This window comes from Erpetoichthys calabaricus, chromosome 15 (genome assembly GCF_900747795.2).
Source record: "Erpetoichthys calabaricus chromosome 15, fErpCal1.3, whole genome shotgun sequence".
NCBI lineage: Eukaryota > Metazoa > Chordata > Cladistia > Polypteriformes > Polypteridae > Erpetoichthys > Erpetoichthys calabaricus.
This window is the reverse complement of record NC_041408.2, coordinates 27,248,583-27,273,753: the sequence shown is the minus strand read 5'-3', so window position 1 is coordinate 27,273,753 and position 25,171 is coordinate 27,248,583. Positions and strand designations below refer to the sequence as shown.

General features: G+C 40.5%; 1 protein-coding gene across 1 annotated transcript in view; it reads left to right on the top strand.

The window, feature by feature from the left end:
- The window catches only part of LOC114666294 (kinesin-like protein KIF16B), a 248,908-nt gene that overhangs the window by 162,020 nt on the left and 61,717 nt on the right, over positions 1–25,171 (top strand). Inside the window, exons 16-19 of the mRNA XM_028821120.2 lie at positions 6,662–6,744; positions 7,564–7,652; positions 22,542–22,595; positions 22,946–24,265. Coding sequence (XP_028676953.1) covers positions 6,662–6,744; positions 7,564–7,652; positions 22,542–22,595; positions 22,946–24,265 — 1,546 coding nt within the window. The remainder of the gene's footprint in view (positions 1–6,661; positions 6,745–7,563; positions 7,653–22,541; positions 22,596–22,945; positions 24,266–25,171) is intronic.

Below are 25,171 nucleotides of genomic sequence, written 5' to 3'. Positions count from 1 at the left end.
CTCCAGGACCATCATACTAAGCACTGGTTTGGGAACTGCATTACCTCTGATCATAAGGCCTTACAATGGATAGTGCATATGACAGAAAAGGTTATTGGGACCTTTGTCTGTGAACTCCATGCTGCCCCTCGCCCTCCGATCTGCTCCTGAAAGCTTATTTATATGCAGTACATTTGTTAAACTTCTTACTACTGTCATTTTTTTATATTATTAGTTGTTAGTAATAATTTGGAATAGTAATAAATAATATCTATTCACTTTCCTTTTATGTATTTATCTTTTTTTTATAGTACAGTATAGCTTTTTTTTTTTTTTTTTTTAATACTTGCATTATTTCCTGTGTTTATGTATATGCATGTTGCACCATGGTCCTGGGGAACATTATTTTGTGCCACTGTATGATGCTTACTGTGTATGGATGATATGACAATAAAACCACTTGACTTGATATATAAATTAATCAATTAACTTGTGTATAAGTCTTTGAATAGATATCAGCAATTTTAGCTTCATATTTTTTCTAAGTGTCAAGTATTTTTTTCAGTGTTTTTATCTCTCTCTTTCTCTCCATCATCCGATAGTTTTTTTTTTATATATATATGTTTGTCTTACACACAAGGAGAAATGGGATACACAAACCTGAATATTTAAAGCACATGGACTGGAAGAAATTGGCAGTGGGTTTTTCGAGTGAAACCTGGTGGGTGTAGCCTTTTCACCAGTGGATTTCATCACATTTCAGTGCAACATTTTTAGTGAGTTGTCCCCAGATGTGTATTGTCATCTCTGGCCTTGAAAGACTATGTTCTTTACTTTTTATATCTTGTCATTTTCCATCCATCCATCCTTTGTCCACCGCTTATCCGAAGTCTGGTCCCGGCAGTGGAATACTGGACCAGCTCTACACTCTGGCCAGGATCCTGGAGGGGGCATGGGAGTTTGTCCAACCAGTCCACATGTGTTTTGTGGATTTGGAGAAGGCATTCAACTGTGTCCCTCGAAGCATCATGTGGGGTGTGCTGCAAGAGTACGGTGTACAAGGCTCATTGTTGGGAGCCATTCAGTCCTTGTACAGGAGGAGCAGGAGCTTGGTCCGCACTGCCGGTAATAAGTCGAACTCCTTTCCTGTTGATATTGGTCTCTGCCAGGGCTGCCCTTTGTCACCGATTCTGTTCATAAGTTTTATGGACAGAATTTCTAGGTGCAGCCAAGGAGCGGAGGGGGTCTGGTTCGGTGACTTCAGAATCTCGTCTCTGCTATTTGCAGATGACGTGGTTCTGTTGGCTTCATCGGACAGTGACCTCCAGCTCTCACTGGAGCGGTTCGCAGCCGAGTGTGAAGCGGCAGGGATGAGAGTCAGCACCTCTAAATCTGATGCCATGGTTCTCTGCCAGAAAAGGGTGGAATGCTCTCTCCGGGTTGGGAACACATTATGGCCTAAGTGGAGGAGTTCAAGTATCTCGGGGTCTTGTTCACGAGTGAGGGAGGAATTGAGCGGGAGGTTGACAGACAGATCTGTGTGGCATCTTGTCATTTTAAATCTCTTTAAGTGTGTCAGAATAATATTAACTTAAAGTTAATGAATTAGATATAGTCATATACAGTGGTATTGAAGTATTGAGTGTGTCAACATTTTTAAGTAAATATATTTCCAATGAGGATATTCACTCATCACTATTCATTCCACTTTACTATACATGCCTTTATTTAAGGCCTTTAATGTTGTGAATTCTTTATATTTGTGGCTTTTCTGAGTTAATGCCATTATCTGGTGAGAATTTCATGTGAATAGCCTCATTGGAAATATATTAACTGAAAAAATGATTTATTCAGTACTTATTTCCCACACTGTATGACTTGTCATGTATGATGAGACTAGTCATTAAGTGGTCTCCAGTAAGAGAGGAACAGTTGTTTTTGGTATTTCTTTCTAAATCTCCATTCAGGTTAACTATTTTTTATTCTTACAGCAATCATATTATTGTATACCAAAATAATCATCATTAATCATCTTATTCCTAATCATTTAGTAAAATAACAAGTGAAGGTCAAGGTCAGACACTACTGATCAGGAACAAATCCATTTAATCTCTATAATAAACATCAATTTAAATATTTCAGAAAGTTTTTTTTTAATTTGTGTGTTTATGTAGCATCATTAGTTGCCTGTTTCCATGCCCACTGCCTTTGGTTTCTGTTAAAATATTCGTGTTATTCGTGGTCTAATTTTTGTTGGTCTTGCGTATAACACTGAACTTCATCCAGCCCTGCAAGCGGTCCTACAACTTGCAGAAAAATCATGGGGGTTGGTGGCAAGATTGGCACTTCAGCCACCGTAAAAATACTTCATACAGCTCTGAGACGACAGGTAGGACTCCTTTCCGCTCTGTGGGAGTAGTTCTGCTGCAGCCACCCATTGGGAAGGTTGTTTGCATTATGAAGAGGATGGGGGGAAAGACCTTGTGAGCCTCATCCCATCCATCCATTTTCCAACCCGCTGAATCCGAACACAGGGTCACGGGGGGTCTGCTGGAGCCAATCCCAGCCAACACAGGGCACAAGGCAGGGAACCAATCCTGGGCAGGGTGCCAACCCACCGCAGGACACACACAAACACACCCACACACCAAGCACACACTAGGGCCAATTTAGAATCGCCAATCCACCTAACCTGCATGTCTTTGGACTGTGGGAGGAAACAGGAGCACCCGGAGGAAACCCATGCAGACACGGGGAGAACATGCAAACTCCCCGCAGGGAGGACCCGGGAAGCGAACCCGGGTCTCCTAACTGCGAGGCAGCAGCGCTACCACTGCGCCACCGTGCCGCCCAGCCTCTTCCCTGGAAGAGTCAAAACCGTCAGAGAGCCAATGGGGTCAGGCCTGTTGGGGATCGGAAGTGGTGTGGTGCTGAGGTTTCACTCGCTGCAAGTAAGCACTTGGGTCCCAATTTTAGGCATCCCATTCGGGTAGGTACATGGAATGTCTTGTCTCTCCGGCATGATGATCATTTTCCACTGCTGTTGGAGGAGCTTTGTAAACTCCACATTTCAGTGGCGACACTCTTTGAGGTGTGCAGACTTGGGACTGGCCAGATCCCTGTAGGTGGGTACATTTTTTTATTGGTCTGGTCGCTCTAATGGCTGTCAAACTTGGGGAGTAGCTGTTGCTTTGGCAGATTGGTTCCTTCCGATGGTGTCCGATGTCGCTCCTTTCACCCTGTTTGTTATGAGACTCAGATTAAGGTACTCTCTGGGTGCCTTTTCTGTTGTCTCAGTGTATGCTCCAACTGTGGTGAGTGATGTCCGGTGAGGAAGACATTTTATTTGCAGCTTCGCTTGGTAGTTGATGGGTGCCCGCAAGGTGACATTCTGGTCATGGATGACTTCAAATGCTACCAATGGGACTGACAGGGTAGGCTATGAGGATTATGTCGGTCCCCATAGGTCTGGTGACCATGTTGAAAGTAGCTCCATGTTCCTTGACTTTGCAAAAGGTCAGGAGCTGCGGATCGCTGGATCCTGATTCCAGCACCCTGAGCTACATCGTTGGGCTTGGTACTTCAATATCTCACAGGACACCCTGGATATCATCAAGAGGATTTGCAGCACACAGCTTGATGGCAACTCCGGTCTGTTCTGGGGATTGAGAAGGACAGCTGTGAGGGCTCTGAGGGCAGATAAGGAGGTGTTTGTTAGAGGAATCTGTGATCAAGTGACACACCATCTATGGTCTAGTGACCCATGTTGTGCTTACAGAGGAATCAAAGCATTACACACATCAGAATCTCTTCCTCAGAGAGTCACAGTCAGGGGAGCTGATGGAACAGTCCTTATGGATGACACTGCAGTTGTGACCCCTGGGCTGGCTACTTTGAGCAAGAGTGTGGGTTCGCTTCCCGGTTCCTCCCTGTGTGGATAGCGCTGTGAGTACTGAGAAAAGCGCTATATAAATGTAATGAATTATTATTATTATTATTACTGAACCTCCGGCTAGAACATTAGATATATCTTGGTCCACGGTTCTTGAGGCTGATCATCCAATTAGCTGTGAACCATCCAATCTCATGGAGAATGCACAGATGGTGAACCAGCTAAGGGCAGGGAAGCCTGCAGGAATCTGTGGTATCTAGGGTAAACTTCTCTAGACTTATAGTATGGCAGTCCTCCTGGCATTGCAAGAAAACCAACTGACTGAAAAACGGGACTTGCCATCCCAATTAAAGGGTGGAGTGGTGGCTCTGAGGCTAAGGATCTGTGCTGGTATCCAGAAGGTTGCCGGTTCAAATCCCCGTCACTGCCAAAAGAGATCCTACTCTGCTGGGCCCTTGAGCAAGACCCTTAACCTATAATTGCACCAGGGGCGCTGTGCAATGGCTGACCCTGCGCTCTGATCCCAAGGGGTATGCGAAAACTAGCAAATTCCTAATACAAGAAATTGTATAAGGCGAAATAAAGAACAAAAAAAAAAATCTAGAAAGGGAATGGGTGATCGCCTGGAATGCGGCAACTGCAGGGGGATAACACTGCTCTTGGTGCTGGGCGAGATCCTTGCTAGGGGCATCCTTAATAGGATCACTGATGACTTGCTCACCCACCAGCGACCGGAGCAGTCCGGTTTTACTCCTAAGAAGTCGACCGCATCCTGGCACTGAGGGTTCTCATGGAGCTCAAACTCAAATATAGGTAGAGTTTTTTTTTCAGCCTTTGTCAATATTTGTAAAGCGTTCAACTCAGTTGATCAAGTTGACCTGTGGAATTTACGAGATGCTCCAGAAGTTGCTAGATATCATGGTCGGGCCTGTACACTGGTACTGTGAATTCTGTGCAGAGTGGAGGCAGAACCTGTGCATTTTTCCCAGTTGATACTGGGGTGTGTCAGTTGTGTTCTTGGTCCTACTCTGTTCATTGTGTGTATAGACTGGGTGTTGGGCAGGGCCATTGGGTCCAATAGCTGTGGGGCATCTGTTGGTGAAGAGAGATTCACTGATCTTGACTTTGCCGATGATACTGTAATATTTGTAGAATCAATGGAGGCTCTGATCGGGGCTCTCAAGTGGCTAAGCAAGTAGTCTGAGTGTCTGGCCTTGCAAGTGTCCTGTATGAAATCCAAGATACAGGCCTTTAACACTAGAATCCTTGAAGCCTTCAAAAAAACTCGTAATCCCAGCCCACCTTAAATTCCTTCACATGTCTCCATCAGCATCTTTTGTTTTGTAAATGTGTCGATCAGCACAAACAGCAACCCGCTTGCTATCCTCCCCCGACGGAACTCGACGGAGCTCAACTCGGGCAAAAAGTTCTCCCAGCTCAAGTCTCCTTATCTGCGTGTGAGGTGCCTGGAGTTGTATAGGGTAAATAATACAGTATATCGTCATTTGGAATACATGCATTTCATGTGTGTTCCGTGTCTACAAAGATCTGGCTAAGTGTATGATGCAAGAAATGCTGCAAACATACCTAAAGCAGAAACTTTTTCCATGTTATACTAATAATGACATGAAGTATATAACGTGTGTAGACTTTAGTCCCAATATCAAATAAACATGCGTGCTTTTATTCAAGAATATATCCAAAGGAAAAAAAAACACTCGATTTACATGTTGCTGTCAATGAGTTAAAATTCCAAGCTCAAATGTCATTTTACAGGAAGTTGATGTGTATTCTTGAATGGCGCAGAGGTAAGAACTGAAAGGGTACCGAGTTTGAGTCTCAGCATTCCAAGTATTGAGCTGCTGCTATTATTATTGCTATAATATAAAAACATACATTTGATTTGAGTCTGTAACACCCGTTGGAAAGGGGTGAGTGGCGCTATTGATATCTTTGCAAAAGGACAAAGGTTGAAGTCTTTAGAGTCCTGGTGCTTCCTGTTTTGATATATGGTTTTGAGACATGGACGCGCTCTCCAGTGACCTGAGACAAAGACTGGACTCCTTCAGTACTGTATCTCTTCTGGGTTTGCTGATTTGACTTTGTGTCAAATGAGTGGTTGCTCATGGAGTCCCGAATGAGGACAGTCAGTTACAGCATTATGGCCATGTGGCGCGATTCCCAGAGGGTGATCCAACTTGCAGGATCCTCATTGTTGAGGACCCGAGTGGCTGGATCAGGGCAAGGCAACACCCACGTAACACCTGGCTGCAGAACATAGATGATTATTCCTGGATGGTGGGACTGGACCGCATGTCTGTCTCAGGGATTGCTAAACAGAATCCTGAGCTGTTTTGTCATGTGGTAGGTAGGCAACACGTTGTACCAGTGCATACTCTTCGACTTGACCTTTCTTGACCAATTGTTGTACTGTCATTGGTGTAAACCTTATATTCCAGTAGAAAGGGAAATAATCCTAAAATGCCCAATGAAAGACCACCATATATCTGTAGCCTCAGATCACAGCAAGGTTTAGAAAGTGTCTCATTACTATCCCCCGTAATCTCTGCTTCCCCAGTCCTTACATCTCTGTCCAACAAAATGAGACTAATGCTCTGGAGTGACTAGTTCCTTCTAAAGCATAAAATTTTATGCAGCTGAATTACTCTTTAAAGTCCACAGAGTTTTGTTTTAGTGCATCTGGTAAAAGTAACTTTTAATTTATTATTCTAGTCATTGAAGGAATTACACGAGTTTCTCAGATTTAATTTTTTTTTTATATTGGTCAAGGTGCTGTTCTGCTGCTTGGAAGGACCAACATGTTCCGGTTTAATCATCCCAAAGAAGCTGCTAAACTCCGGGAAAAGAGGAAGGTAATGTTACTGTTTGTCTTTTCTTTAATTCCATTTTCTTTGTTATCTGTTATAAATGTCTGGAAGATAAATGAAAATGCTTGGAAACCATCTAATACCAGCCAGTAATCGTGTAAGCATGGCAAGCAGCATGTTTGTTTTCTTATAAAGACTAGATGAAATTCAATTGCTTTTGCTCCTCATTAAAAATATATTAACAAGCCACCCTGAAGCTTGGAGCCAGGCCCTTTTTGTTATTTTTTCACATTTCCTACAAAGTGCACCAGCTGCTACTTCCTTTACTGGCAATGGCACCAGTACAGATGGCGAGCTATGGGGGACATCTCTGGGAAATCTGCAGGGGGTGGGCTGGTGTAGGGACCACTTTTTTATCTGCATTGTAATTAAAAAGCACAATCATTTCAGTGTTGCATAGTGTAACACTCAATGAAGGCTGAAGCTTTTACTTTCAGGCTCAAAATGCCTGCCTGCATGATACATCTGTGGCCTGTGCCACCTTAAGTCTCTAACTGGTAACTCTGTCTCTGGCTATCTATGACTGTCATTAAGAGCAATTGAGTGCTGTGTCTGTAAGTATGCTAACTGATGTAAATAGAGTTTAGCTTACTCAAAAATAGAACAAAACGTATCTCTTTGTTGAACTTCCTAGTAACTAGTCTAATCTCTTGTTAAATAGGTGCTTTGTGTAAATAACATTAGTGACCATTCTCAGGTTGCAATTAAATGTCACCACCTTTTCCCAACCCTGCCCCCCCTCGCCCCCCCCCCTCAACACCTCCCCCCACCCCCCCCCTCTCTCTCTCTCTCTCAACCCTCTAGAGTGGACTTCTTTCCTCATTTAGTCTTTCCATGACAGATCTATCAAAATCCTGTGAGAATCTCTCAGCCGTCATGCTTTACAATCCAGGGTAAGTACTCTAGCAGTCCATGATGGGGACTCAGGTCTTCTATGCTTCATAGAGTCCAATGGACACAATTATTGTTTACTTCAGCTGATTAAGGTCTCGTCTATTTCTAAAGATGAAATGCTTGAGAGTGATATGCATGTTGTTATTTTTGTAGATCTTTTGTTTATAGATGTATAATGTAGACCAGTGCTTCCCAACCTTTGTGGTGTCACTACCCAGTTGTTCACATGCCAGTGACCCACTGAGGTGTCATTTAGGTCAGTGAATTTAGCTCAGACCGACACTCCCCCTCCACGAATTTAGTGTGATCATCTAAGCAAGGGGAGTGGGGTGCTCAACCTTGGTGAAACAAGCACGATCATTAACTGTGGGTCAAATGCTTTTCCTCCTTGGTGAATTGAGCCTGATCATCAGAGCAGGGGTTGAGGAGCAATGGTACCACTGTGAATTGAGTGTGAATGTCGAAGTGAATGTGGTCAGGGATTTGGAATGGTGCTTGGGATTTCATCCAGGGTCACAGGTTGAGGAATATTGGTGTAGAGTTTTGTTTATTCATTGGACCAGTTTATGCTACTGATACTGGACATTTTCTGTAGCCAGATTTCTTTTTGTAATTGTCACCATAAGTATGTAAAGAGAATGCCACAAGGTGTTTACAATGGGCACAACACACTGTAGTTACTTTTAAATTGATTCTTGACTAATTTTGCATCAATTGGCATGAGCTGAGTCACAAACCTATTGGTACCGAAACATTTACTGAAACAGTTCATTGAATGTACAGTGCTGTTAATCTGGTGTTCTGTAGTATTGTGTATTTTTCACAGTGAATGTAGACAGATCTTTGCAAGGGTTATAGTAGTATCTAGGGGAGAGACTGAAATATCTTAAGAATATGACTACCCTTCACCAATTTCAGGCTAATCTTAAAACTTATCTGTTCAAAATTGCTTATTCATTGTAACTGTTATTGCTGTTTTATCTGATGTTTTATTTGGATTTTAAATTGTCTAGTTATTGAATGTTTATTTTTAACCTGATTGTACAGTGACCTTGAGTTTTTTGAAAGGCGCTTCAAATAAAATGTATTATTATTATTATTATTAAATAGAAAAAAGTTGGAAATCACTTCAAGCTTTGGTATTTGATTTGTTGTGTATTCAGTGATCAAAGTAATCAAATATATAATGTTCAGATTTGAAAGGATTATTTTTCTCTTATTGAACTAAACCTCATTAAAATGGTGGCTAGGGTTAGTTATTTGACTACTAAAGGGTCAGTCAGGCCTGGTTTTAACTGAGCACTGTCCAATTAACATCTAGCACACATCATGTTCTAGAGGAAAATCATGCCACAATTAGAATACAATTAGGAGAAAACCTTTGTTCATTTTGATCACACTGGAAAGGATTTTAAGTTAATTTCTACTTTGGTCAGCAGGCAGTCTTTTCATAGGAGAAATACTTATGGACTTCTGAACAATATTTCCAGACCTACTTCATCCAGTTTTGGAAACAGTTCAGGTACTGAGCATATAATATAAACCACCTGTAGTTTTGTGGTATTGGCTTTGGAGTGATTTGCTCTTCATTCTGAAAGCTTCAGGACAATACATTTAATTCTGAGCCCGAATCCACCTATGTGGAACATGTATGTTGTTTCATTTTATGGAGCCCACTACAGAGCAGGAGGTCGAAACCTCCACTCACTAATAAAATCAGGAGTTCTCACATCAGGTTTGCTTATTGCCAGTAGTTCTGGAACAAAATTCTGGAAATGAGAGTAGACAATTACATTATGTATGGAGAAAAGATAACACTGCATTCCACAAAACCAGAACCTCATACCAACAGCCATAGTATCATAATTTGGGGGTACTTTGCTGCATAAAACTTGGATTTCCTGTTGACATTAAATTAACCATAAATTCAGCACTATATCAGAAATGTCTGTCCATTTGTCTGTGAGATGAAGGTAAATTGGAGCTTTAGCCATACTCTAAGACAGATATTCAAAGCAGATATGCAAATTCATATCAGTATCATTGAAGGGAGAATTAATTTAGTATTCTGAAATACTGCTTACTATGCCCAGTCTTGAACTCTATTGAGACGTTATGAAACAATCTGAATCCAGCAGTTTATACTCAAAACACCTCAAATGTTCTGAAGCAGTTCTCTTTATAGGAGTAGGCTTGTAAAGTACTGAGGAGACAGATTAAATGCTAGAGAAATCATCTAGTTATAGCTGTTGTCACTAAAGCTAAAGTAAGCAGTTACTGAGACAAGAAGTCCCTTACATTTACAGACAGGGCATTGGATAACTTCCTTTCATCAATAAATGAAATAAGAATCAGATTTGTGTGTTATTGGTTCACACATATTTTGATAACATTTATTCTGAAGAACATATAGTGATACAAAAAGATCAGAGAGGCAGCAAATACTTTTCTATAGAACTACGCTTACCCAGGTCACCTTGAGAAAAGGATGTGCATCACAAAGTGTTTATTGACAGCACTATGGTGATTTGTCACCTCTGTGTTGTTTTGGTTTCCTTCACTGAGCTGTGATTTAATTTACATTAAATCTAAAAAAAAAATGCATATCCCTAGGTGAATTGGCCTTCGAAAAAAACATGTCTCATGATTTGGAGATTTTTTTTTTTATTTTACTTGTGCAAATTAGTAGTTGAGTTTGCTTCCCGGGTCCTCCCTGCACGGAGTTTGCATGTTCTCCCCGTGTCTGCGTGGGTTTCCTCTGGGTACTCTGGTTTCCTCCCACAGTCCAAAGACATGCAGGTTAGGTGCATTGGCGATTCTAAATTGTCCCTATTGTGTGCTTGGTGTGTGTGTGTGTGTGTGTGCGCACCCTGTGGTGGGCTTGCGCCCTGCCCGAGGTTTGTTTCCTGCCTTGCGCCCTGTGTTGGCTGGGATTGGCTCCAGCAGACTCCCGTGACCCTGTAGTTAGGATATAGCGGGTTGGATAATGGATGGATGGATGGAAATCTGTAGTTGATAGGGAAAGGTAGATGAATTCTACAAAAATCCCTTAAGAAGAAATGATTTCCACTGCACATGGCCACATTTGAATTTTCATCTACTGTGAATGAGACCTGCAGCTCTGTTAATGTAATAACGGATGGGAATTTTGTTTTGGGGATAGGAGCATTAAAGTCTGTCTTGCATCATAGGAGCCCAGTTCATTTTCTTGTTTTTTATTTATTTTTTTTCATTATCAATGTGTAAGAATTCACTCTAAAAAAAAAAAAAAGACATCAATTCTTCAGCCCAAAGTGAATTTGGGTGAATTATTTTGGACTAGGTCAATGTCAAACCATATTAGGTTGCACACTTCATTCTTCCCCCACAGTCCTCATTAATAAGGAAATACATCTACGGAGTGAATAAATATGATTCATGAATATATTACAAAAGAAAAAAAAATTACTGCAGTGATGATAATAAAAATAATAACAATGTGAACATACATACTCATATTTAAGTTAAGATATACATACGTTTTGAGATAAGGAAGACAAACAGTGCATCCGGAAAGTATTCACAGCGCATCACTTTTTCCACATTTTGTTATGTTACAGCCTTATTCCAAAATGGATTCATTTTTTCCTCAGAATTCTACACACAACACCCCATAATGACAACGTGAAAAAAGTTTACTTGAGATTTTTGCAAATTTATTAAAAATAAAAAAATTGAGAAAGCACATGTACATAAGTATTCATAGCCTTTGCCATGAAGCTCAAAATTGAGCTCAGGTGCATCCTGTTTCCCCTGATCATCCTTGAGATGTTTCTGCAGCTTAATTGGAGTCCACCTGTGGTAAATTCAGTTGATTGGACATGATTTGGAAAGGCACACACCTGTCTATACACAGGTCCCACAGTTGACAGTTCATGTCAGAGCACAAACCAAGCATGAAGTCAAAGGAATTGTCTGTAGACCAACAAGACAGGATTGTCTCGAGGACCAAATCTGGGGAAGGTTACAGAAAAATTTCTGCTGCTTTGAAGGTCCCAATGAGCACAGTGACCTCCATCATCCGTAAGTGGAAGAAGTTCGAAACCACCAGGACTCTTCCTAGAGCTGGCCAGCCATCTAAACTGAGTGATCGGGGGAGAAGGGCCTTAGTCAGGGAGGTGACCAAGAACCCGATGGTCATGCTGTCAGAGCTCCAGAGGTCCTCTGTGGAGAGAGGAGAACCTTCCAGAAGGACAACCATCTCTGCAGCAATCCACCAATCAGGCCTGTATGGTAGAGTGGCCAGACGGAAGCCACTCCTTAGTAAAAGGCACATGGCAGCCCACCTGGAGTTTGCCAAAAGGCACCTGAAGGCACCTGAATTCTCTGGTCTGATGAGACAAAGATTGAACTCTTTGATGTAACCAGGCACCGCTCATCACCAGGCCTATACCATCCCTACAGTGAAGCATGGTGGTGGCAGCATCATGCTGTGGGGATGTTTTTCAGTGGCAGGAACTGGGAGACTAGTCAGGATAAAGGGAAAGATGACTGCAGCAATGTACAGAGACATCCTGGATGAAAACCTGCTCCAGAGTGCTCTTGACCTCAGACTGGGGTGACGGTTCATCTTTCAGCAGGACAACGACCCTAAGCACACAGCCAAGATATCAAAGGAGTGGCTTCAGGACAACTCTGTGAATGTCCTTGAGTGGCCCAGTCAGAGCCCAGAATTGAATCCGATTGAACATCTCTGGAGAGATCTTAAAATGGCTGTGCACCGACGCTTCCCATCCAACCTGATGGAGCTTGAGAGGTGCTGCAAAGAGGAATGGGCAAAACTGGCCAAGGATAGGTGTGCCAAGCTTGTGGCATTACATTCAAAAAGACTTGAGGCTGTAATTGCTGCCAAAGGTGCATCGACAAAGTATTGAGCAAAGGCTGTGAATACTTATGTACATGTGATTTCTCAAATTTTTTTATTTTTAATAAATTTGCAAAAACCTCAAGTAAACTTTTTTCACGTTGTCATTATAGGGTGTTGTGTGTAGAATTCTGAGGAAAAAAATGAATTTAATCCATTTTGGAATAAGGCTGTAACATAACAAAATGTGGAAAAAGTGATGCACTGTGAATACTTTCTGGATGCACTGTAAATTTCAAGTTAAAGTAACTATACTAACTAATCATGGTGCCAGAGAGTAGCGATGTCTTGCATATTGACTAGCACAATCAAGTAAGAATTTAACTGTACTCTTGTATGTGTGACAGCAATGACACTATAAACCCTGGTGGTTTTCTGCATATATACGGGTTTGACTTTGTTAATTAAATGGAAATTATTTTGCAAGTTTTGTGACCTATTGCTGAAAACTGCAGATGATTCAATAGCTGCTCTACTTAAATGGACTGCAAATCCCAGCAACCCTTGGAGCACTGCATCATAGGGCAGCTGTGGCAGTCGCTGCAAGGGCTGCTGTGTGAAACAAAATGATGGTGCTAGCTGTAAAAGCGAGTCATAAAAGTACATCAGAATTGTAATCAGTGCTGTCTTTTTGTTTCAGCATTTTGCTGTGCAATTTTACTGCGATTACAGTGTTCTCTATATTTATGTTCTTGCCCTCTGCCTGCTTATTCATGTCATTTTGTCTTGGTTGGAAAGCATCTTTGTCTGAAGAGTGTTCCCAAATTCTACAAATCTTCATTTATATCGGCATTAAGGAAGGACAAAACTTTACATAACTTTCAGGAGGCTGTTCACAGGGGATTTCAAAACTATACCACTATCATGTGCTTCTGCAAAACAGGGCTGTGTTTTGAGTGCTTATCATTTATCATTTTGTGCTTAGTGTTTTATTGGATTTTTTTGTATCTGTAATATTAATAATATTTTTGTCATTTACAACCATCAATATTAACACAACTTTAGTAAACTAAGTTTTTACAAATTTTAACATATTGTAGTAAAGAACTCTTGAACTACATGCTTTGTCTTGACAGCCAGCCTCACACATGATTTGCTTGCGCACTGATCATTCTAGCTCCCATTTCTCACAACTTTAGTGCAATAAACTTAGAGTATACAGTATTCATGGGCCCAAAATGAATTTGTGGATTTTTGTTTTCGAGAGTGTACTGAGCCACTAACCGCTGTGAATCGCAATGGATAATTTATACAAATATACAAACAAAATTCTTAATGGCAAAACACTAAGCTCAGTTTCACTATTTACATAACAAATACCCAGTCCCCTCCCCACCCCCACCTCCAAAACACACCTTTCACGCATCTATCCATCCATCTTCCAAACTTGTTTTTGCAGAACAGGAAGCTGGAGGCTCCAGTCCATCACAAGGTGAACACACACACAAGCCACTTTAACATGACCAATCCACCTATCATGCATATCTTTAATTTAAAACTATAATACCACATTGACAGGCTTCACAGACAATGCACAACAACACAGTCTGGTCATCAACAAGATAATAAATGTAATGAATTAAGATTGTGTACTTGTGCCGGAAAAAACAACTCTTTGCGATTGTAGTGAATGTGAGTGAGAGAAGATGGATAGGAAGACCATGCTATGCCTGAGGAAGCCTAAACAAAATCAGTTTGTAGATAGATAGATAGATAGATAGATAGATAGATAGACAGATACTTTATTAATCCCAAGGGGAAATTCACAGAATTTGTATGTATTGTGGAGGTGCAGAAAACTCATGGGTGTATTGCCTGAAGTGTGTGTTTTAACTCATAGTGTGGTCACCTTGCTGACTGTGGAGGATCTATTAAATCCTTTACTGTATGCCTATCGTGATGTTTGATGCTGTTGTGAGGCTGAAGAAAAAGTAGAAGTTGCCACTGTATATGTGAATAAAAAGAAGTTTTTGTATATTAAGTTTGCATGAAAATGACTCATAACAATTACTAAACCAAAACTGAACGTTTAATGTCAAAGAGAAAATGCTGTCCATCACTGCCTTTGCATCCCATAAATACTTACTGTACATTTGTATACATGCAAATAGGACAACAACAACCAATGTTTGCAGTATGAACATCAATATAATATTTATACAGCCCTGCTACAAATCAATATGACATCTAAAAAGTATTCCTTTGTCTTATTCCAATCGTGTGTTTTAAAGAGTTTGGCTGTTTTTGTTCCGGTAGTAGATCAGCAGCAAGTGAAACTTTTATTTCTATCACGAAGGTGTCATGTGATAGTTAAGCATAACTGCCATCTGGTTTATTAAATGGTGAGAGACTGATTCCTGTTCCTTGTGGAGTAACTTAGCTACATCAGTGCAGTGGCCATAGAGGGAACCAAATCTGAATAATGAAAATGTCTGAAAGAAAACATAAAAGTTATTTTGGGCTGCCAAACAAGCAGCTGTGTGAAAAGTAATAAAGAACAGAGAATCCACACAAGATTAACAGCTTGTAATACAAAGTGAAATCCTTGGAGAGCTGGTTTTTTTTTTTTAAAGTAACTTATCTCTGCTGGGCTCTTGGCTTCTTTGCCACTTATTCCAGTGAGTCGTTTTTGAGGAGCATGTTTTTGCGTCTTTGCTCTTTGTCCTGGATTCTTTTCTTTTTCTGTCCATTACTGACAGCCCTTTTCTTTGCTTTGCTATTTTGTTAATCATGGCTGTATAGATCTTCGTCTTCATAGCCAAGCATTTGGTGCCTGTGTAATACGGCGAGATAAACCCTGACCCTCAGATCAGATCTGCAGTTTGCATTCACCTTGTCTGGTGACTGATGTGTGGTCATACACATTTATCGGATGAATAGATTGTATTTTACATTGATAAGTACTAGTCGCTACTCAAGAAGTAGTGTCCTGCCTTTTTTTTATGATGTGGGGGGTTTTGACTGGGACAAGTGTCTTGTAAGCATCTGGCATTGTGATTCACTTTTACTACAGTAGTCACTGCAATTGACCATTAGCAGACTGCTTTTCCAACAATGCGAAAAAGAAACGAAACGCTACCCCTCCATTTCATCTTGACACTAGCTTTGCCCTGCCTCAATTAAATTAATTCAGCTTGTTTCTTACTTGTAAGATGCTTGCTACCAATTTAATAGCCCAAAGTGTAAGAGTTGGAGGAAAGTGCTATAAAAATCCATTGACATTAAAAACAATCAGTGACTCGTGTCAGTGCTGTGTGGCCTTGGAAACGCAGGATATAAAAGCTAAGAATTTCACATTGATTGTGAAAGCTGAGTTATTTTCACGCATGCTTTTCATGCTTTAATTATCTCTGCCATACTGCTGTGCTGTGCATTGATCTGAGGTGATTCACAGCTGACATAAGCTAAATGTTGGAGCAGCTCAGAAAGTAAATCCATTGAGTTGCCTTTCCCTTGGAGATATGCAGGCCAAACTTGTTTCCAAATGAATGTTTGCAAGGCATTCATTGTCAGTCCTTTAAACCCATTTGCTTGTTTTTCATTAGACTATTCATTTGACCAGCTTTTATATTTTTATTTATAAGCTTAACTTCAGACAGTATCACCAGACATGGAGAGACTGTCTGGTTTGCCAAGTGCTTAGAAGGCCACAAAGCTTAGGTCTTTAATGTGCTTGTTTGTTTTTTTCAGTCATCATTGTAATTCTCTTCCATGAGAGAGCTATCAGATTATTAAGAAGAACAACAAGGGTCTTACTTCATGTTTTTCTTGGTGAGGAGAACTGTGATAACTAGCTAATACTGTCGTACCAGTATTAGTAGTAGTCCTCTGCACTGCTCCCTTTAGTTTATTCCCGGGATTCCCATGTCCCCTTTTCAGTGGGTCTTGTTCATGTCAGGATCCTCTGCAAATTACATTTATTTTGATTCTTTCTGAATATACTGGTTTTCTAGAAATCTATCTTTTTTTTTAGTATGTATGGTGTCATTGTTTGTGTTGTCCTTTACAGTAAAGCTCACTTCTCTGTTGCTTTGTCAGTTGGTGCTGTTACAGCTGAGGGGCTGTGGTAACATGTTGTTTGGTTTGATTTTTGTGGAGTAATAAAGGAAATACTGTTGGTACCAAAAAGTATTAATAGATCTTTGCTTCCTCAGCTTTCATTTCTGATTTTTCTCTAGTTGAGTGAACCTTGATTACCACTCCCCCCCCCAGTTAGCATTTCAGTGTTTTGTTCTCAGACCTGTCAGCCATTAAGTAAACCAGCAGCAGCACACTCTTATTTTATTTTATTTTATTTTTTTATTAAAGACAGTCTCACTGGACATATTTCTGTGCTGCTCTCTTGTTAGTAACTTGGGAGTCATCCTCACTAGATGAGCAGTCCAGCTTTGCTTACTTTTGAATTGTCAAACTCTTCACTCTGTCACAAACACTGTGTATGGAAAGTTTGCACAGAAGCCTCATTATAGTTGCTATGTAAGGTTCATAGAAATGTAGTTTGACTGATAAACAGTAAGTTCTGGGTGAGGACATAGTCCACCCTCACTATCACCGACCAGTACAACCCCAGCAGTATTATTGCCACAATATCCATTCCTTCATTAGTGTGAAATTCATGCCTATCATCACTTGTACTTGAGCTTCTACTGTTATGCCATCTTATCTCTGTCTCCTGCATTGAAGCATCAGTCTTTTCCAAGAGAGGGCCATGACTTCATTTTTCTAAGTTCTGCACTCAGTTCATCTGTTTCTGTCTTTGCTGATAACTGCACTAATGTGTGCTGAAAACTGAATTCAAATGAGGCTGCATTCTCTTCCTATATGAAAGATTCCATTCTGTCTCACCATACCCCTTCTGTGCCTCTGTATTCTGTCTTTAAAAGTCACAAACAGGAGAGGAAACATGGTGCCAGTCTTCCAGAGTTCTTAGTCCCACTTAAACAAGTGTGTTTTAATGCCATGTATAAGTGCAGGACCCTGAAATACCAGAGGAGAGCCTTCACAGACTTTTTCTTAATTCATAGTAAATGTGTAGACCCCTTCCAAACTCTATCAATCACTCAGAAATCCATGCAAGCGCAAAAAGGTGAACCCCTCTTACAGACCCCTGTTACATATTCCACATTGCTTCTCATGGATCTGAGGTTTATCCCTGTTCCAATACCCTGATATAGCCTTTCCAATGTAGGATTATGATCCCTCTGTAAATGAAATGTGCTGTCTTTTCTTAATTTTTTTTTAAACACTTGTCTCCCAATCTGAGATACTGTTCCTATATTCTGTGCATCACTGAAACCCCTTGTTAACTAAGGAACCTGCATAATATGAAGAACTGTATTTTCTGCACTTTATGTCAGATAACAGCCATTGGCCTTAGTACTGTGGTGTTTTTTTAACCACCACTGTGACATCAGAACTGCCTTTGTTATGAAGGAGCATTTATCTAACAGTATTAGTTGCCCTTTGGAATTTTCTTTCACCTCTTTGTGATGTCCCTGTTGAAGTCAACATTTTCTTTGGCTTGCTGAGAAAATCCTTGTGGCCTGACACCTCCTATTTTGGAGTCTTAATTTGCAAGAAGCTCTTTGAGCCTATAGAAAACTAATTATTTTTGGCATCACCAAAATCATTCAACACACAGGTTAGTACTGAACTCATCCCAAACAAGGAAAGGAAGTTTGCAGTCTGTTTTCAAATAAATCCTTCACTATTGCTTTGACTTCTTAAGTTTATCCATCACACTCTGTTTTTCTGAGTCAGCTCACCACCAAGTGGCATTCAGTTTACAGCTAAACTCTTTACCAGAGTCACATCTAATATTCCAATATAGAGGCAAAGGAACATTTACATTTAGGAACAACCTTGAGCTCAAGTGTAGCTCAACCTTGATAGCTCACTATCAATAAGGTGAGATTTGCAGATAAATCCAATAACAATCCGTACCCTTTCAAACTGTCCAAATCCACTGAGACTGAATACTCCTACTGATTGGGCACATAAACACAAACAGCAGTACAGTACACCCCCAAAATTCGTGGGGGTTACGTTCCTAGAGGACCCGTGAATTGTGAAAAACTGCGACTTTTGGATGTGGTTAAAAAATGCCTTTTAAATGCCTATTTTTATAGTTTAAACCCTAAATACAGTATGCCCCCAAAGCACTTTAATTTCGTTGCAATGCCCCCAAAGCACTTTAATTTCGTTGCAAACTCAACTTAATACACTAATACATTACCTAAAAAATTACCTTAATACATTACCTAAAAACAGAATGTAAAGGTAAACCCGTATACTGTACAGTACTGTACTGCTATGTCTCCCGCGGTGCTAGAATGTAAAATACCGATGTTACCGCTATATGTACTGTAATTCATGCAAGCACGTTTTCTTTGTTATAAGTAGAGTAAATACATAATAATTTCATTTAATTAAAATACAGTAAAATGAACGGGTACTCACCAATGGTGAATGATATTGATGATGATGATGAAGTAGCTGTGCAGTACGATGCAGAGGATTTAAAACTCCTCGGGTGGCGCCTCTTCTTCAGGCGCTTCAGGATGAGTCGTATCTTTGGACGGGTCTTCTTCTGGTGGGGTTTCGTGCTGGATTTTCTTTATAGGTTTCAGGAACATTGTGATGGGAAGTTGCTACATTGTCTCCTGTAGCAAACTGCTGGTAAAATTTCCGTGCTTTCTCACGGATGATGATACCGTCCAAGGGGATGTTCTTCTTCCTGCAGTCGGTGTTCCACAATGCCAAGGCAGATTCCATCCTCACTATATTTTTATTCCTTACGGTCGTTACCTTTTTGCCACTATCACAGAAACTTACAGATACGGTACTCCAGATCGCTGCTTCGTTCTTTTTTATGTAGCGTGCGGTGCTTTCATTAATGCCATAGTGGCATGCTACTGCAGCATAAGTTTTTAGTTCCCAGAGCAATTCCAGTAGTTCATCCTTCTCCTGGAGTGTTTTAAACTTCTTCTGGCACTTAGGCTCAGTGCCAGAAGTCTTAGACCGGGTTTATACTTCACGTGACGCATGCTGCAGCGGACGCTCCTGCTACACAAGCGTTGCAATGTTTATACTTGTGCGCGTACTTTGCGTAAATCTGGAGGAATCCGCCAGGTGGCAGTGCGAGATATTATCATGGTGAGAACATGTTCGGCTTCCCTGTGTTGTGAATTGCCTAGAACACCCATTAAATTCCGATGACGCCTTACCGCAATATCTCTGAAAAGGATGTTTATTGATTAAATCCAGGGATGTGTCTATTCCAGTAAGCATTGGGCACGAGTGAGAAACAATCCCTGCACGAGGCCTCAGCTCATTGCAAGGTGAATACAAGCACACATATACACTAGCGTCATTTTAGCGGCACCAAATCCCCAAATCTGCATATCTTTGGAAGGAAACTGGAGCACACTGAGGAAACCCGGCAGGAAAACATGTAAACTCCAGGCAGGGAATATCAGCGACGTGACTCCCTGCAAGGCAGCAGCGCTAACGCTCCGCCACTGTGTCACCCCCATGTGTGTAATTATTAACAGTATTCATTATTTAAACAAAATTACCGATTTATCTGTAAAATGTAATATACATACTTTAATGCATTTCATCATGAAAGTGATATCAAGTATAAATCTAAGGATTCTAAATGTGCAGAGAGTTGGAATATCATACATTTAATGTGCTCAGTGTGGCGATCTATTGCTGGCAATTCGCTGCTGTCAGGAGCAGAGGAAACCTTAGAAAAAACGATGGCACAGAAGACGGTATATGAGAATTTTAAAACGTATCGTGTCATTACGTTCGGGAATATGCGACACTTGAATATAAAAGCACCACGTGGTGGTGGTAGTGCAAAACGCCACCATAAAAGAAAACCAAGAAAAGTAGATATTAGTAAAGATTTCAAATCTCTGAAGAATATGATAATTCTGTTCCTATTTAGTCTTAATAGCTGCACAGGGGTCTCACAGTCCTTATGTCAACCCAGCTGGATGTTCTTCCTTTGTTCATGCTAATTTCTAGATTCCGAGACTATAAGTTCCTCACACACTCCACTGACTTGCTTTCAGTTTATTTAGTGTCTCTAACATGGCCCAGTGAGCTAGTGTGGGTATGCACATGAGTCCATTGGACTACCTTACTCTATAGGCTTGACTCCTGTCTTGTCAGTTGCTTCAGACAGAGGCTCAGCCTGTCTAGAACTCTGAACTGGAAACAACAGGTTTATACAACGGGATACTTCTCAACTGAGGACATTGCCTTAAAAGGGTTCATCTTGAGCTGGCTATATAAGTTGGAGCTGAGAGTTAAGAGTCTTGGTTATTGCTGATCTTTCGTTGTTTTCACCATTTAGCTCCTGAAGTTTTAACTTCAATACATATCATTTAGTTTATTTAGAAAAAATTAACTGAAATAATTAAATAAAATGAACTATTCTCACTTATGTTGTAGTCAAGTTGTCTATAAAAAAAAAAGCTTAAAAATATTGTCCCACTGTAGTTACATGCATGAGATCTTTTGCAACAAATTTGTCATCCTGAAGTGCTGGGTCAAGAAACTACTGTAGCATTTTGTTCTGCCTCACATCCACGAAGTGCCAATTCATTTTCCAAAATGTTTTTCATTTTAGGGAAATTCAAAAATCCTTGGAGGCTTTCAGTGTAAGCTGACCTGGGATTAATAAAATGTGTATTTTTCATGTATTCCTGTGTACTTTGTAAAGAGTCCTTGTGTGGTATTGTCATTGAGAGGCGCAATATAAAAATCAACAATCAAATAATTTCTCTGGAGTGCAACATGCATTTCAATTAGCATTTTATTAAAGCTTGCTGAATTTATCTATGGTCTTTTGCATGAATACATTTAATGCTACATTAGGATGGAGTTTGCCACCCACATTCCAGTTTAGATTGCTCTTAAAATGAATAATGACCAGAGCAGAGAACAGTGGCAGTGAAGAAACATAATTGAGTGCATATGAATCTTCCTGTGGTAAATATTACTTTTGCATCATCAGTTTTCAGTTGAACCCATCTTGTGTTCTACAACATTTCTAGTATTGTGCCTTTGACTGATGTGTTATGCCATTATACTTTGCAGCAATGAATCTGCTATATAATACATGTCAGTACTGGTAAGCTAATTGGATTTGTCTCTGTCAAGTAAACTAATCATAGCCGAATGCACTTCATAACAGTCATTCTTAGAGGGTCATTCTGTTAGACACAGACACAGCAATCTTTGTCCTGACTGTCAGGTTATTCCGCCCTTCAAAGTAAAACATCATTAACCACAGTTTTGTCACATATCTGTGTGGAGTTTTTAAGGCCTCAAGAGATGAAGAGAGTGTGCACTTTCCATAGCAGAGAATATGGTAGTTGAGAACAGAACTACCATAGAATTAGAAGCTATTTTTAAAATGTTGTTTTAGATGAGCTACACATTCCAGAAGCCTGTGACCTAAGATGCTGAGGAAAGTTAGTGGACTGGCTGGACTCGTGCATGCCTGCTACATGTCCTCTTTGCGTCTTTCACACTGTCCGGCTCTGCTGTGTTTTTCCGTCTTTTGCTTCCCTCTTAGAAAGAAGTGAGGAAAGGACATAAATTATGTTTGTTCTTTATAACGGATCTCTCTGCTTTCCCCTCTGGCAGTCTTTTCACAGCGAAGGGGCCGATCTGTCTGAGGTAGACAACACCGCCTCTTTACTTGGATTGCTTTCACTGCATGCTGCTTTGGTAGTACCATGCCTGCCTCCATTCCTCTTGTGTGTTTTTTGTGGTTTGTGTCCTATTCATACTTTGCCCCTCCTTGTGCTCTTCTTTTATTTATGCTGTAAATGCCACAATCTGGTTTACCTTTAAGGTGCCTTTGCTTTGATCGCTCTAGTATCTTTGCCATGTGTGGTGCATGCTATTTTTCTGAGTTTTTTGCCTTATAGTTTAAAAATGCTATCCTCTGTACTTTTATCAGGCTTGAATTTGAAAGACAACAACGAGAAGAACTGGAAAAACTCGAGAATAAAAGGTATGATGCTCCTTCTTCGTTCACTAATGAACTTGTGCCTCATTTACTTCAGCATTATTTTGTGTGCCAACACAATATTTGCTGATCAGCCTTTACATTTTTTTTTATTTCAAACATGCAATGCATAATTATTCCAAATGCATGGTGTAAAGTTTTGACGCATGGCAGGTTTCAGCTTCCATTGGCTTACATTTTTCCTAGTAGTTTGTTTCAAGATATTTACTATCTGAGAACAGAATTTCCTGCTTCAAAGGAGCCTACTCTGAACATTATTGTTTATATTGCTTGGTAGGTTTATTTCTCATTTCTTGCTTCAGATATTGTAATGATTGATGTTTATTTACTTTTAGAAAGCTGATTAAAGAAATGGAAGAGAAACAGAAGTGTGAGAAGGCAGAACTGGAAAGGATGCAGCAAGAAGTTGAGTCCCAGCGTAAAGAATCTGAGCAGGTTCAACTACACATCAAGAGACAAGAAGAAAGCCTCAAGCGCAGGAGTCTGGACATTGAGACCAGGCTGAAAGATCTTCTCGCTGAGAAGGAGCGCTTTGAAGAGGAACGTCTGAAGGAGCAGCAAGAGATAGAGCTGAAGAAAAAGAAGCAGGAAGAGGAAATTCACATCCGAGTACAGAAGGAGCAGCAGAAGCTCCAGGAGATCCATACAAAAGAAATGAGAGAAAAGATGCAAATCTTCCGGGAACTGGAAAAACTGAAACGGGAGAGAGATGAGCAGTCTAGCAAACTGGAACAGGAGAAGAAACGCTTGGAGGAGCAAGAGAAAGAGCAGCTGACTCTTGTATACCGACTAGAGGAACAGTTACGAGAGAAGCAGGAGATGATAGGACTGCTGAAGAGAGATGATGCTCAGAGAATGCAACAAGAAAAGAAGATTCTGGAGGAGATCAGAGAAGTTCTTCTCAAGGCAAAAGAGTCTAGTCCTGATGGAGATGAGGAACAGGAGGATGTGAGGAATGCACAACAAAAGTACATGAACTTCAAGCTCCAGCAACTTGAGCAGCTAAGCCAGATTGAAGAAGAGCTAAAGCAACAGAAGGAGCAACTGGAAAAAGATATTGTGAGTGAGCAGAAAGCACTTTTAATCCAAAGAGAAAGGCTTGCAACTTCTGATGTGCCCATTTCAGTTCAAGATAAGGATAAGATCAGGCTTGCTGAGCAGAGACTTCATTGCAAAGAGAGGCAGCTGCATTCCCTGACTGAAAACCATTTGCCCGCAATAGTAGAAGAAAAGTTACGGACTGCTGAAATTGTTGACAAAGGCCTCTTTGGTCTAGATAACACTTTATATCAGATTGAGAAGGAGATAGAAGAGAAGGCAGAGCAGCTCGCCTTGTATTGTGCCAACAGTGACCACTTACAGCAGCTTCAGGAAACATACGAGTTTACAGCAAATGTGGCGAGGCAGGAAGAAAAAGTACGGAGGAAAGAGAAGGAGATCCTAGAATCCAAGGAGAAGCAGCAAAGGGAGGCTTTAGAACAAGCTGTCGCCAAGCTTGAGAGACGACATTCAGCCTTGCAGCGCCAGTCCACCATTGAACTTGAGATAGAGGAGCAGAAACGCAAACTGTCAGCTCTCAAAGGAAGCACTCAGGAAGCTGGGCTGCAGGCCAGTCTGGAGGCTGAACACAAAGCGCAAGAGGAAGATCGAGCAAGGTGGGACATTCTTTTATACATGCTTCATAGTTGATTAATGAATGCCTAGGGTGCATGCTTCTATCCTTGCTTTTGGTCATAGCTTCCTCCAGCCATTTTAGTATTGTAGAAGAACTTAACACCTACCATAGTTTCCTGTTTTGAAACTTATATTGACATATGTTGACATGTTACCCTAGGATATTCTATTCTCCACTTTTGATGTTTGTAGGTCACTGATCTGTATTTTTGACCCTTTTGCCTATCATTTTCTTGAACCACCATTTAAATCTCATTACTCTGAAACAAGACCACAGCAGATCCTTAAACTTTCCATTCAATAGAAAGGAACTTTTTTAGCATCCTTGGTTGGTGAAGTACCTTTATACCTGAATTCTGAATAGCAAGTGCTTTAGATGTTTAAATGTTTAGATGATTCCCAATGGTTTATTCTGAAGCTCATGCTCCTTCTCTGCTGATTTCTTTCTAATGTAAGATGCGTGTTCAGTTGTTTTAATAATGTACATTAAGAACTGATTTTACTTTTCCAGATGAATTGCTTGGTGGGGTGGGATATGAAGTAAATCTTTAATTTGGCTCACCCTTACTGAAAAGAAATGGCTTAAGCAAAACAGAGCAGTAGGAACATTCTAATCAGAAATTGGTGACACAAGATTTTTGATCCCGCACCACCCAAGCAGCTTAAGACATACTTAAAGTTAGTTAAAATGAACTATTTCTTCTGAGTAGTTTGTTTCGATGTTGATTATAGCCTGAGGTTAGACATGATACCTGATGAAATACTAATTTCTTTCATGGTTAAATGAAAGCATAGTAATGAATAGTGATGAGTGACACAATTTGCGTGAAACTGAATTTGCAGTGAAAATCAATGGTTTGCTTCATAAAAACTACTATCATTTACTA